The 15,830-nt window shown below is 38.3% G+C and overlaps 1 protein-coding gene across 1 annotated transcript in view; it reads right to left on the bottom strand.

Moving 5' to 3' along the window:
• LOC124717053 (eIF-2-alpha kinase activator GCN1) overlaps window positions 1-15,830 on the bottom strand; it is a 265,579-nt gene that overhangs the window by 130,820 nt on the left and 118,929 nt on the right. Inside the window, exons 14-15 of the mRNA XM_047243734.1 lie at window positions 14,752-14,971; window positions 8,473-8,671 (exon numbers count right to left, since the gene is read on the bottom strand). Coding sequence (XP_047099690.1) covers window positions 8,473-8,671; window positions 14,752-14,971 — 419 coding nt within the window. The remainder of the gene's footprint in view (window positions 1-8,472; window positions 8,672-14,751; window positions 14,972-15,830) is intronic.

The raw sequence follows: 15,830 nt of genomic DNA, 5'->3' as shown, positions 1-15,830 counted from the left end.
GAAATCGTTATAGGTACAGAAAGCTGGCTAAAGCCTGAAGTAAGTTCTGCAGAAATTTTTACGAAGTCTCAGACGGTGTTAAGGAAAGATAGATTAGGCAGAATTGGTGGTGGAGTGCTTGTGTCTGTCAGTAGTGGTTTATCTTGTAGTGAAGTCGAATTGGTATGGGTGGAGGTTATACTTAACAGCCGAACTAAGTTGATAACTGGCTCCTGCTACCGACCCCCAGACTCCGATGATATAGTTGCTGAACAGTTCAGAGAAAATTTGAGTCTCATGACAAATAAATACCCCACTTACACGGTTATAGTTGGTGGGGACTTCAACCTTCCCTCAATATGTTGGCAAAAATACTTGTTCAAAACCGGTGGTAGGCAGAAAACATCTTCCGAGATTGTCCTAAATGCTTTCTCCGAAAATTATTTCGAGCAGTTAGTCCACGAACCCACACGAATTGTAAATGGTTACGAAAACACATTTGACCTCTTAGCCACAAACAATCGAGAGCTAATAGTGAGCATCATGACTGATACAGGGATTAGTGATCACAAGGTATTGTAGCTAGGCTCAATACCGTTTCTTCCAAATCCACCAGAAACAAACGCAAAATAATTTTATTTAAAAAAGCGGATAAAGTGTCACTAGAAGCCTTCCTAAGAGACAATCTCCATTCCTTCTGAACTGACTATGCAAATGTAGCCGAGATGTGGCTCAAATTCAAAGATATAGTACCAACAGCAATTGAGAGATTCATACCTCATAAATTGGTAAGAGATAGAACTGATCCCCCATGGTACACAAAACAGGTCCGAACACTGTTGCAGAGGCAAAGGAAAAAGCATGCGAAGTTCAGAAGAATGCGAAATCCCGAAGATTGGCTAAAATTTACAGACACGCGAAATTTGGCACGGACTTCAACTCGCCTTTAATAGGTTCCACAACGAAACATTGTCTCGAAATTTGGTAGAAAATCCAAAGAAATTCTGGTTGTATGTAAAGTACACAAGCAGCAAGACGCAGTCAATACCCTCGCTGCGCAGTGCCGATGGTACTGTTACCAACGACTGTGCCGCTAAAGCGGAGTTATTGAACACAGTTTTCTGAAATTCCTACACCATGGAAGACGAATGGAATATCCCAGAATTTGAAACACGAACAGCTGCTAGCATGAGTTTCTCAGAAGTAGATACCTTAGGGGTTGCGAAGTAACTCAAATCGCTTGATATGGGCAAGTCTTCAGGGCCAGATTGTATACCGATTAGGTTGCTTTCAGATTACACTGATACAATAGCTTCCTACTTAGGAATCATATACAACCGCTCGCTCACCGATAGATCTGTACCTACAGATTGGAAAATTGTGCAGGTTGCACCAGTGTTTAAGAAGGGTAGTAGGAATAATCCATCGAACTACAGATCTACATCATTGACGTCTGTTTGCAGTAGGGTTTTGGAGCATATACTGTATTCAAACATTATGAATCACCTCGAAGGGACGTAATCAGCATGGTTTCAGAAAACATTGTTCTTGTGCACTCCAGATAGCTCTTTATTCGCACGAAGTAATGGCCGCTATCGACAGGGGATCTCAAGTTGATTCCGTATTTCTAGATTTCCGGAAAGCTTTTGACACCGTTCCTCACAAGCGACTTCTAATCAAGCTGCAGGCCTATGGGGTATCGTCTCAGTTGTGCGACTGGATTCGTGATTTCCTGTCAGGAAGGTCGCAGTTCGTAGTAACAGACGGCAAATCATCGAGTAAAACTGAAGTGATATCAGGTGTTCCCCAGGGAAGCGTCCTGGGAGCTCTGGTGTTCCTGATCTGTATAAATGACCTGGGTGACAATCTGAGCAGTTCTCTTAGGTTGTTCGCAGATGATGCTGTAATTTACCGTCTAGTAAGGTCATCCGAAGACCAGTATCAGTTGCAAAGCGATTTAGAAAAGATTGCTGTATGGTGTGGCAATTCAACAAAGTACCTGGGTGTTAAAATTACGAACAACTTCAGTTGGAAAGACCACATAGATAATATTGTGGGGAAGGTGAGCCAAAGGTTGCATTTCATTGGCAGGACACTTAGAAGATGCAACAAGTCCACTAAAGAGACAGTTTACACTACACTCATTCGTCTTCTGTTAGAATATTGCTGCGTGATGTGGGATCCTTACCAGGTGGGATTGATGGAGGACATCAAAAGGGTGCAAAAAAGGGCAGCTCATTTTGTATTATCACGTAATAGGGGAGAGAGTGTGGCAGATATGATACGCGAGTTGGGATGGAAGTCATTAAAGCAAAGACGTTTCTCGTCGCGGCGAGATCTATTTAAAAAATTTCAGTCACCAACTTTCTCTTCCGAATGCGAAAATATTTTGTTGAGCCCAGCCTACATAGGTAGGAATGATCATCAAAATGAAATAAGAGAAATCAGAGCTCGAACAGAAAGGTTTAGGTGTTCGTTTTTCCCGTGCGCTGTTCGAGAGTGGAATGGTAGACAGACAGTATGATTGTGGTTCGATGAACCCTCTGCCAAGCACTTAAATGTGAATTGCAGAGTAATCATGTAGCTGTAGATGTACACATAAAACAATGAGATGCATGAAAAGTAGCTTTCGCTTAAAACAGAGCACACACTACCCAGATTATATTCATCCAGTGTTCGAAAATGAAAGCACATACTGACTTCCAACAAACTTTAAAAATAATTTCATATCTTTTTTTTTTAACTTTCTCTCTTTTACATGCTTCATGTCAAATAATTAACACATTAATTCATTTGTAAAATAATCAAAGTTCAAAGATGTTTTACACTTGTAAGTTTGATTTTTAAAAAACACAAAACAATGGATGGAAATATAGAAAATGTTCTAACATGAATGATACCTGCACAGTGGGAATTTTTCAACAATGTGTTACTCAAGTGGTGTCCTACACTATCAGTGCATCATCCTAATGATCATTTCTTGGGGAATAAGACAAATTTTTCCTGTATTGAATTTCTTAGGGCTGGCAAAGCCCTCAGCCAATGTTTAAACAACTCAGCCTTAAGATGCCTCCATAGAAAACATCACAAGGTGTACGGTCCAGTAATCATTGTCGCCAGGGGATGTCACCACCCAAAGAAATTAATTATTCTGAAAATACCTAGGAGAGAAATCTGAGCTGTGTGAGCAGTGGCTCCATCCAGATGAAATCGTACCTGGTCAATCTGCAGCATACTGAGTCATTGTGCAAAACACATGTAGATCGTGTTATTTTATCATTGAGAGTTTAATGTAACAATAGCACCAACCTCTTCAAAAAAGTAATGAACAATTACCCCAACCATTCCAGCCACACACCATACAGTAACACAGTCATTATATAGTGGATTTTCATTAAGTTCACAAGGGTTCTGCCCATTCCAATACTGGATATTTCGATGGTCAATGCATCCCAATAAGTAAAAATGTGCTACATTGCTGCAAAATACCACAGCATCTTCGACAATATTTTCAAGGATGTTTGCTCACGACCTCACATGATTGTCATAATCATGCTCAAACAATTCCTGAACAATGACCATCTTTTGCAGATGAAGTCTTAAGTCCTGTTGTAAAATTTGACACACCCACCAGCCAGATAACTGAAAAGTTCTAGGTTGTTTTACAAAAGATCTGACTGCTGAAATTTAATGCTTTACTGCATTCATGCTTTCTGGAGTTTAAAAACTAAGTGGCCTTCTTTCTCTTTTTGGGTTTTCATACCCCAATTGGTAAAAACAGAACCCTTATAAGACTGCCCTGATATTTTGATACTTGCAAACTCACTCATTAAAACTCATAGGGCACATTTCATTGACCTAGAATCGTGAAATTTAGCATGACAAGTACAGCAAAAAAATTCAAAAATTGTTAATCTGTAATTACATTACATGAAAAAAAAACATTTTTTTATCCACATATCTGTCTGTCAAGACACTTTTCCCTCACGAATAGGTAGGCACATCAAGTTAAAATTTACATCATAAAAAAATTCTATGGTCCCCTGGCAGTACAAAATATTTAAGATCCTACATCAGTGCAATTAAAAGACACAGTCATTTATGTCAGATATTTTCATACTCACAAACTCACTTATCAAAACCTATAGGGTACCTCTTGTTGGCCTAGAACTATCAATTTTGGCAAGAAAAGTTTCCACAGAACCAGTAAAGTGAAAAGATAAGAAAATTATTAAATTGTTATTATATCACATAAAAAATACTTCTTTGCCACTAGAGCGTACTATGCATTCATCATCCATCAAAAGCATAGTAGAAAAATATTACTGCACGCAAACATAAAAAGGAAGTTGTAGCCATGCCAGGGGACATCACCACCCAAAGAGATCAAGGGATAAGATAGACAATTTTAGACATATTTCTATACCATGAGTATTTGCTTAAGTTATTGAAGAGGCTGTATATGAAAGGATAATTAATCATTTTTCATTCTGTTTCACATAGTTTGCTATCAAATGTACAGTTTGATTTCAGAAGTGGTTTAACAACTGAAAATTCTATATTCCCTTTTTTCTGTGAGGGACAGAATGGATTAAACAAAAGGTTTCGAACACTAGGCATCTTTTTTTGATTTATCTCAGGCATTTGATTGTGTTGATCGCAAAATATTGCTGCAGAAGCTGGACCATTATGGAATGCAGGGAGTAGCATAATAGACAGCAAAAGCTCATGCTCCACAGTGCTAAGAATGGCTATGATGTGGGTCTGAGTGGGGCACGGTTAAATGGATGGTGCCCCAGGGATCAGTGTTGGAGTCACTCATGTTCCTTATTTATATACATGGCATGCACTCTAGTATTACAGGTGATTCTAAAGTATTTCTGTTTGCATGTGACACTTGTTTTGTAGTAAAGGATGTTGTGTGCAATGATGGCACTGTTTTAAATAGTGCACCTTAAGACAAAGATCACTGCTTGTCAAAATTAAATTAATGCTAAATCACAGTAGGTTTTTACAATTTTAAATACAATTCAACAAAACTTGACTTTTAATTTCACAGAATGGGCATTTGATTAGTGAAACAGAACAGTTCCAATTTCTAGGTGTTCAGATAGATAGTAAACTGTCACGGAAAGTCCATGTTCAGGATCTTGTTCAAAGGCTTAATGCTACCATTTTTACTATTCAAACGGTATCTGAAGTAAGTGATAGTTTGACGTGAAAAGTAGCCTACTTTACTTACTTTCATTCGCTTATGACATATGGGGTAACTCTTCCCATTCTCAAAGGACACCTTTGGCTCAGAAGCGGGTGGTTTGGACAAAAAGTGTTGTGTGTTCACGAACTTCTTGTTGACCCTTGTTCATTAGTCTGGGTATTCTGACATTGGCCTCTCAATATATACATTCTTTACTGTCATTTCTTGTTAACAACATCAGCTTATTCCCAAAAAGTAGCAGCTATCTCTTAGTTAATACTAGGCAGAAATCCAATCTGCATTTGGATCACACTTCCTTGACACTCCTGCAGAAAGGCACGCAGCATACTGCTGCATCCATTTTCAATAAGCTATCACAAGAATTCAAAAATCTTAGCAGTAATCCATGCGTGTTCAAATTGAAACTGTAGAGCTTCCTCTTGGGTCAGTCCTCCTATTCTGTCAAGGAGTTCCTTGAAAATTTAAGCTGATTCCTGTGTTATATTGTTGATTGTGTTTACATAAACTTATGGCTTGTCTTTTTTGGGTTCATAATTATTTTATTTTATCTTTTATTACTTTTATGCTGTAATTTCATGTACTGACAAGTCACATGACCTTGGAGGCTTGTTCCTCAATTTGGTCCAACAGAATTAAACGTGTAAAATAACAAAGTAAAACAAAAACAAATCTTCTCTCTCTACATGTTCAAACTGAAGCCCTGCTCCCTTGTTCTTGTATATTGGAGCTAATCTCAGGAACTACCGTAGAGATTTTCATACAGTCTTTCAATTCCTGTGACCAATACCTTACCAGTATCTACATCAATAACAGGAAAAAAATCATTGAGATTCCCGATTCCCAGAATGGAGGAAATATCTATACACATACCGTATTTACTCGAATCCAAGCCGCACTTTTTTTCCGGTTTTTGTAATCCAAAACACCGGCTGCGGCTTAGAATTGAGTGCAAAGCAAGCAGAAGTTCTGAAAAATGTTGGTAGGTGCCGCCACAACTAACTTCTGCCGTCGAATATATGTAGCGCTACACAGGCATGCTTTGTAGGCACAAAGATAAATACTGCCACCAAATCCTCTGCATCAGTAAATAAATTTAAAAAAAAAAAGGTGGAAGACGAGCTTTTGTTCTCCGCCCCGAGTTTCGACCACTGCATTTTCTTACATTATCCAACGAAGTAAATACAAATTCCGTATTGTTCATCTTCGAATGTAGCAGCATTTCAATGTACTACGAAAATCCGACTGGCAAGACTGTTTGGGATGTTTGTCAATATGGCCAACTCTACGTTCTGAAATAAAATAAATAAAAACTTCTACGAATTGTGAATCACATGCAGTATTCTCTTCACCATAAGAATAATACGAATACAAATATTTTGCCATGTTTTGTTTCGTGTTTGCTGCTATCTCATTTAAATCGTGTCTGCCTAATAAACTACGAAACTAGAGTGAGACAACAGCAAACGCGGAAGAATATACATATCATGTCATGTTTATATTCGTATTATTCTTATGCCTAATAGTGATACAGTCATAAATGAAGCACAGCAATTGACTAGATTTTTAAATCTAAGATGACTCTTAATTTCTGTGCAGAATGTAATGTACTAAAGAGGCGCCTGCAAAGATTTTCAAACGGAGAAAAATTTTCGCTAAACTCTCGTTCAGAACATCTTCTATCATACGCAGTGTATTATTTGGTTCTTGTTGATCATTATCAAAGAAAGCAGCAGTGTAAGTAACAACAAATAGCAGTCTCTTGCCATTGTTTCGCTAATGAGGCGATTCTTCTCTTTTTTTATTGTAAGCAGCGGTAGCGCGCACAAAAGCAAGCCATGCCGCGAGCGGCGACAGGCGGTAAACACGCACAATCAGAATGCGACAAACAACGCATGACACAGTACAGTAATGCATTTTCAGCTTAGAGTGATGTAAACACCTATAACAAAGAAAACGGCGCTTACCAGATCAAAGAAAAATAAGCAATCAGTTCAAACCAGATGAAGCACATGAAAAAGGAAGGGTACCCGTATAAATACGGACGGAGCGCCTGACGCATAGCAATGGCTACCTGGTAAAGCTTAACTGCTAAGGTTATGACTCGAACCAAACTACTGTAACTGTATCGTCATTCATTCGACCTAAATTGTGTCTCATATTACAATGGACCAACTTTGTTTCGATTTGGAGATGCGGCCTAAAACTTTTCTCTCCCCTTGAATTTCGAGTCTCAAATTTGAGGTGCGGCTTAGATTCGGGAAAATTTTTTTCCCTTGATTTTGAGTCTCATTTTTCAGGTGCGGCTTAGATTCGAGTGCGACAGATTCGAGTAAATACTGTAATTAGGTTTGTACGGAACCCTGAGTTCACAAGTCCTACTCACACTTGGCCAATTTTTCTTTTCTTTTTAACCAGGTCACGTTTTGCTCTAAAGTTTGATACCCACAAACTAATGAATTTCCAATCTGGAACTGCCCCATAAAGGGAGGGTATCTGGAAGAGTCTCCAGAAAGCATGCTGGACGTGTGGAATATCCGTCTTTTCTCACTTTGTTGACATGGCTGAAATTTGTTACAGATAACAATTTGCACTAAGTGAATGTTAATTCTGTGTATTCGATGCCTTATTCAGTCCTTGTTTTGATATTGTTATGTCAGCCTATCGATGACAGTGCATGTAAACAAAACTTCCCACTCCATAAATATCATTCACGCTAATACAGTTTATATTTTGATCCATCTGTTTCTTTATTTAAAGTTTAAATTAGGGAGGAAGTTTTGACACAACTTGTACTTAGTATAATTATTGCCACTTAACTAGATACAGTTCTGAATCAAGAGGGCAAAATGCTCCATATTATGCCCCATTTCAGTTGTTTCTCTTTCAGTTGTGGAAAACTAAGATATGGTTATTTTGACACATATATATATAAATGTCTGTCAACTATGAAGTAGTAGTTTAAGTTGACACAGAACACGATTGTGCAAAGTAAACGCCTATAATATTTGTATGAATGTTCGTTCCCTCTGTACTTCATAACTCTGGCACAAACATTTTGGAAGAATAAGAACATTTAAACCTCATTTTGGACACTTTTAAGATGTAAACATCTTGAAATAGGGAGGGAGAGAGAGAGAGAGAGAGAGAGAGAGAGAGAGAGAGAGAGAGAGAGAGAGAGAGAGAGAGACTACAAGAAATTAACTTTATTCAACAAATGCAAGTAGTATTTAAATTACCAAAAGACCATCTACCATCTCTTGTTTCCTTTTACTCACCAAGATGATTCAAGTCACCAGAAAAGACACATTTCCTGATATCTAGGAACAGTTTGGTAAGATACGGTGCTGCTAATGGCGATGGAAAATTTCTCAATATCATAGGGATAAGATCTCGGAAATACAGGCTCAGTTCAGTTTGGTTTCCTTCCATTGTAGCTCTTATCATGGAAACCACACGGATTAGATTACTGTTCAGCTATAAAAAAAATATGTATGTCAAATGGAGACATGTTGAAAAGAATGTTTAACATGTGAACAAAGAAAAAATACAAATTTTGTCAGTTTGTTGAGTTATTCTGAAAAACTAAATAGGAACTATAAAACAAATGATATTTTGGCTAACTTCTGAAAAGGAGGAACTGGAGAGTCAGTAAGATAATGGTATCACATACAGCCATGAAAAACGTCAAATATGAGAGAATAATTTAGCTTAATGACATTTATAATGTTAATAAAATTAAAATTTGATCATATTAAAACTGACACATTCCGAAGCAACAAGCTGCCTTCTCCAGATACATACCATCACAAGAACCACAACACCCCAACAAATTAATCACAAAGAAGTATTGCAACCACTCCCACCACAAAAAAAGACATGCTGAAAACCACTGAAGGATGATCTGAAACCCGTTTATCAATGTATATCAGCTCATAAAGTGAAGGGCTCTAATATTTAATGACCAGGCCTATCACAGAAGTAGCAGTTCCATTTCTTCCAAAACATCCAATGTTTCTGCCTTTACTTAGGGTACATAGGATCTTGGGATTCATCAACTCCTACAACTGGATGCCCTGTTGTATAAATGTGCATAGTGACTACCAATTTATCGGAGTCATTCACTTTACGGATGCGCAAGAAAACAAGCTGCAGGAATCTGTGACAAATGCTATTGATTTAAGACATTGCAGAGTTCAACATGGCATGTGGTCACTACAGAGACAGTGGCCAACAAGTGGACTGCCCAGGGAAGTAAATACAGACATCCTGTCTGTAAATTATACTATCTTCTCTACAAACTCATTTATGCTTTTAGGTATTCACTGAGATGTTCTGACTCTTATGATGGTGTGTATCTGAAGGCTGAAGCTTGATATTTCTAATGTCATCACATTGATTAACATTACAATGTGGTTAAGCTGAATTATTCCCTTAAATTGTGAAATTATAATCACGAGTTCACTGTCACTGATGAGTTCACTGTCACTGAGCTATTGATATAGTTAAAAACTCCAAAAAACTACCGAAAAATTACTATTTCATATTTTCCAAGCCAAATTTCTAAATCTTCTATAGCACAATTTAAATAACCTTGTTCCTAACAATGTAACACAACACACACACACAGCTAGTACAAGACCACACAAGCAGTTCACTGCAGATTATGTTTAGTGATTGGGTAAGTGATGAAAGTACTGCTCAGTATTGGCTGCAAAGCATACATCATAATCAAATGAATTAAAATAAATAACACTTGCAAAAAACTGCACAGCAAATGCAGGTGGGAGGAGGACAGGTTGTGAGGAGGCAGGTGAAAGAGGGAGAGTGTGCGAGAGGCAGGTTGTAATGGTACTTTGACTACCGCGCCTCCGCCAATACAAAGATATTATTTACGATCGTGCATGGGGAAGAGCACTGCGCCAACGACCGATTTTTATACATAATTTTGTTCTTTTTTTTTTACTTTTGCGTAGGTGTTTGTTTTTAACAACTAATTGATTACACACTCTCTCTCTCTCTCTCGTCTTCATACGAAAGACGTCTATTTTTCGGCGCTGTGTTGAATGTGCTTTTGGGTGGAAATTAAAATTATATTACAAAGCGAGGTTATTTCAATAGCGATTTGAGGTGGTTATCGCCAAATTTGTAAATTGATCATGACAGTGACAACTTGAAGAAGTTTTCAACAGACGGAGAAAAGTGAAAGACGGGTCGTCCTACATGAGAAATTAGGACAGCCATGAAGACTATATTGTAATTAGTACTTCGTTTCTAACAAGATTATAAGGTAAATTTCAATTAGTTTCTGATGCTATTTCCGTACAGTCGCTTTTTGTAGTGTTGCTGACCCGGTCTGCCATGCACGGTCAAATTACAGCACGATCTCAATCATTAATACGAAGTCCGCCTTATCCGTAACTAATTCCATCAAAATTCAAAACCCAATCAGATTTTCTATTTTATATTTTTTCACGGCAGAACCCCGAGGAAAGGAGACACTACAAGGTGAAAGAGGGAGAGTGTACGAGAGGCAGGTGTGAGGTGGGACAGGGTGTGAGGTGGGACAGGGTGTGAGGTGGGACAGGGTGTGAGGTGGCAGGTGGAAGAGGTACAGGGTGAGAGGAAGCCGTTGGAAGAGTGACAAGTTGTGAGGAGACAGCTGGAACAGGGATGGGTGTGAAGGGGCAGGTGGAATAAGGGGGGGGGGGGGGGTGTCAGGATACAGGTGTAAGAGGAGCAGGTTGTGAGGAGGCAGGTGGAAGAGGGACAGGTTGTGAGGAGGCAGGTGGAAGAGGGACAGGTTGTGAGGAGGCAGGTGGAAGAGGGACAGGGTGAGAGGAAGCTGTTGGAATGGTGACAGGTTGTGAGGAGACAGCTGGAACAGGGATGGGTGTGAAGAGGCAGGTGGAATAGGGAGGGGGTGTCAGGATACAGGTGTAAGAGGAGCAGGTTGTGAGGAGGCAGGTGGAAGAGGGACAGGTTGTGAGGAGGCAGGTGGAAGAGGGACAGGTTGTGAGGAGGCAGGTGGAAGAGGGACAGGTTGTGAGGAGGCAGGTGGAAGAGGGACAGGTTGTGAGGAGGCAGGTGGAAGAGGGACAGGTTGTGAGGAGGCAGGTGGAAGAGGGACAGCTTGTGAGGAGGGGAATGTGAAATAGACGGGAAAAGGTTGATTGGTGAAGAGATAAATTCTTCCTGATTATTTTGATGGAACAATAGCTAACATCTACAATAATGGATTTGATTGCCTTGGAATAGTTAAGAAAGGGGTGTCCAAACTGTGCACCGTGGTTCCCAGGGAAGTCGATCTCATAGTAGGGGCATTGTAGTGGTTTCATAAAAATATTTTGATTTATTTGCTTTTTGAGTAAAGGAACAACGTGTGCACTAGTAAAGATATCTAATGAGCTGACAGGTAAGTGCTGTTACTACGACAGCATGGTAGGTGTCAGTCAAATTGTACAATACAAACTTTCTTCTTTCCCTTTCAGTAGCAATCCATCTTAAGATAAATTTTGTCGAATGCAGATCATTTTAACTGTTGTTTGTCTTTTGTGATTTGTATTTCTTTGTCAGCATGGACACATTTTTATATATAACTACAAAAATGTTGATTCAGATGTATCATTTAGTTCTAAAGGCATGAATAGTCCAAAATACTACATGAATTTTGGTTTGGGCAGAGGCGGAAGTACAGAGGCAAAGATGATGTTGAATGACAGGTGAGGTATGAGCGGCAGCAACTCGAAATTAGCGGAGGTTGAGGCCTGGTGGGTAACTCTTTGCCTTTACACATGTCTGCTTGTGTGTGTGTGTGTGTGTGTGTGTGTGTGTGTGTGTGTGTGTGTGTGTCCTTTTGTCTTTCCCTCTCGTTCCCTCTTTCCTGATGAAGCAACCGTGGGTTGCGAAAGCTTGAATTTCGTGTGTGTGTTTGTGTTTGTTTGTGTATCTATCAACATACCAATGCTTTCGTTTGGTAAGTTACATCATCTTTGTTTTTAGATAAATATTGATTTATTATTAAGTGGCAAAACAAAAGGTGTCCCATGCGTCTGTTGTTTGATTTTGTCACATATTGGATTTGGCCAGAACCCTTTATACTGTTTTTTTCATTTCTGCAAACGCCAGAACCTAGCAGTTGTAGTGTCAAAATTGCTTGGTGAAGTTAAACGTTGCAGTTTCTGTTAGTAGTGTCGAGTGCCAATTACATCAGCATTTCCCCTAACACGTCTCCGCCCCCTGCAAAGGCCAACCATTCTTGTCATTTTGATTTTTGTTCACGATTTTCAGCAACTGTTATTTGAAGAATGCAGATGTGAAGAAATAGCACACTAGTTGCGTTAAAAACTGTTTTTTAATGCAACTGGTGTGCTATTTATTCACATTGGAAATCTTAAAATTCAATTCACACTGCCACCCCTCAGTGCAATCGGATTTGTTTGTGCTACCTATATTTGCTTGACACAGTCAAAGACAAAGATTGGACATTATGAAAGTTCAAAAAGTAGTATGACTCCCTCACAGTAAAAGTAAAATTATCTTGTTCTGCAATTTCAAAAATAAATAAATAAAATAGTTTCAAATATTTATCAAAAGTTACAAAATATATGTACATAAATAAAAATATTGGCACTCGATATCACCATTTCGATGTCGATATATTAGGGCAAAAATATCGACGGTATATATCAATATTTTTTGGAAGAAAATATCAATATTTTATCAGCAGTCTCCTTTATACAGCAACACTTTTCATTCCACCTAAGTGCAGCTTTCTGCCTGTGATGAGTTGAGGTTGTGGAAGGTATTCCTTGCTCTAGTTTTGTGCAAGTATTCTGAGAAAATGAGATCCTGTATTTCATCAGAGACAACTGCCTGCTATGTCCAGTCAACTTCCAGTGTATTTTCTGTCACTGACCTGCTTCACTGTCTGTTCCTGCTCAACAGCAATCAAACTGGAAATTTATCATTATAGTGATTCTCTTCAAGAATTTATGAAAAACTATAACCATTGTGCGCAATTTCACTTCTCCTGTGTTTTAGCTGACTGATTTCATCTCTGTAGAATTTATTTGTGATGTAAGTATTCAAAGCGTCTGAAAACACTTCATATCTGTTGAAATGTTCAAGTAATAAATACCTGAGAAGCTTGTAGGTCTTTATAGGTCTCAGTGAGCAATCACACAGTGGTTGATGCAACTCACGGAGTACAATGTAGATTTGTTGGTAGCTCAATACTAAATGGAATGCATTACGGATTAACCTGAAACCACTTACTGGAACTTATTACCCATCACACTATCCTTACCTGAGAAAAACACACATCACTACACTCTGATAGAAGATTTAAAAAGGGATTGCCTCAGAGGGTTTTTGAGGGTCCATATTAGAATTGTATGTCATATATCCTTAATTTGCACTTAAATAAGCACCTAAGTTTTGTCACAACACTACAAATTCTCAACCAGCTCACAGGCAGAACGCAGCCGGATATTAATCATGAGGTAGCTGCCAATGTGGAGAGAACAAATCAGGCTAATCAAGAAGACCCTCTATTATATGGGTACTTCCAGCAGCCCCATGGTTGAGGTCCAGAAGAAGTTTTATCAGGATAACTTCAGTGTTGCAAACAGTAGCAGTTATAGCAAGGAAACAACTATGGATTTCTTGACTTAATAACTCAACCTGGTCATCAAACCCACTCACGTGGGTATGAACAGAACTGGATCATGTGGTGGTCACTCTACAACCTTCAATCTGGGGATGGAAGACCCACGAGTAACTTCCAGAAATTACACTTCCCTCTGGATACCACCAATTGTGATTGCAGAGAACAACACACCACTGGAACACATACTGGCCTATCATCGATGTCCTGCACTTCACACAGAAGATATTCTGCTCGTGACTCCGAGTATAATAGATATTGCAAAATTTTGGGCAACAGTAGTGTAACTTAATAATTCTTTATCTTGTTTGTTTCTAGTGGTAATTACCACATATTTGCTTTGGACTGAATTAAAAGATGATGACCAAAAGCAAACAATAGGTCTCAATCTGAAACATAGGTGATTAGTTAATTGTCTACTAATGGGAATTATATGTAGTATACACAGCAGTGAAAGAGCACAAGGAAATTTACAAAAATCGATTCCTGAGGGTGAAGAGTGCAGTCAGAACACAGGAATTGACAGACACTGAGAGGTGGGGAAAAAAATTAAAAGTACGTCACACCAAACTAACAGAATGCTGAAGATAACTGAAATGATAATTATGATCATTAGAGTTGTGCCTTTTAATAATACTCTGAATGACACTGTATGCCAATAGTAGCATCATGGGTATATTAAAATGTTTATGAAAAACTTTTATACCATCATTTATACATGGGTGATGATTTATTAAAAAAAGAAGAAGAAGAAGAAAATGATGACTTGAGATTGTGTTTCATATTCATGTTACCAGCAATGCAAAATTGCTAGTGATCTTAACTTAGAAGGAAGCTAACAATTGGGATTAACTATCACTAAAACTCATGTAAATTGTCATGTACATACTTCAGTCAGTCTTGCCCTTATAGCACTTTCTTTTTCCAACTGAAGTCTTAAAATTTCCTTCTGTTTTGGAGTTAGTTCTGGTTCTTTCAGTTTTCCTTCTCTCCTTTTCTTTTCCTCTAGTTCACGTCGCAACTGCAGCTCTTCTAACTGTTCCTTATATGAATAAGCCTTGCTTTCTCTCTTCATATTCTTTATATTTAGATCGTCGTCTGCATCTTTTCTGCAACAGTATAACAAATCACACATAGTTGATAAATTCAATTCTTCCATTTTTGATGGAGAATGTCATTCTAATCACACAAAACTTCCAACAGAGAGACAAAAGTTTCAAGGACATTTCATTTCAGGTACTCTGGAGCCTTGACGTGCAGAAAATGGTTAGTGGTGCACGTTAAGTCTCTATAATTGAACATAAGGTATTACTGCTGAACTTCGATCAGTAAAGATATAGACACTGCTTTGTGTGTCACACCAATGAATGAATGAATGAATGAATGAATGAGTGAATGAATGGATTCAGACTGGAAGTAACCACTTCCCTAATCCAATTAACTCCTACATTTTCAATTAGTCCCTCTTTAATTGTCCAATAATATCTTTCTGCTTTCTACCCTGTGTGCCACAAATGTTCTCGCCATATTTCTACTTTGCTTATATATAATGTCTTATGAGTTTTAGGTCCCTAGTAAATGACTTATATCATAAGAAGGGGCAAAAATACTTTCTACAAGAACTTTAAGGCTGGTTCATCTTTTTTTACTTCACAAAAGATTAATAAGTATACAAAACAACTACTGTGAGAATATTTCATTTGATATGTGGAGAGAATCTCACCAATGAGGCAATATTTTAACGTAAAAAGGGTTCAAGCCATCTATAATGAGAAAAGAAATGCTGCTTCCATTTTACTAAATAAATCTTGTCACAACCCAACCAACAGCCACAGGACAAATACTGCCACAAGACAGTAGTGCTGTCCCCCTCCTTGGTAACTGATCATCATTAATACTATCACACCCACCCATAACTAAGAATCAAGCTTTTATCATTTGTTACAATATTCACAAAAAAAATTTAGC

This window comes from Schistocerca piceifrons, chromosome 1 (genome assembly GCF_021461385.2).
Source record: "Schistocerca piceifrons isolate TAMUIC-IGC-003096 chromosome 1, iqSchPice1.1, whole genome shotgun sequence".
NCBI lineage: Eukaryota > Metazoa > Arthropoda > Insecta > Orthoptera > Acrididae > Schistocerca > Schistocerca piceifrons.
Note: the sequence above shows the minus strand (reverse complement) of the source record. Positions and strands in the feature narration are given on the sequence as shown.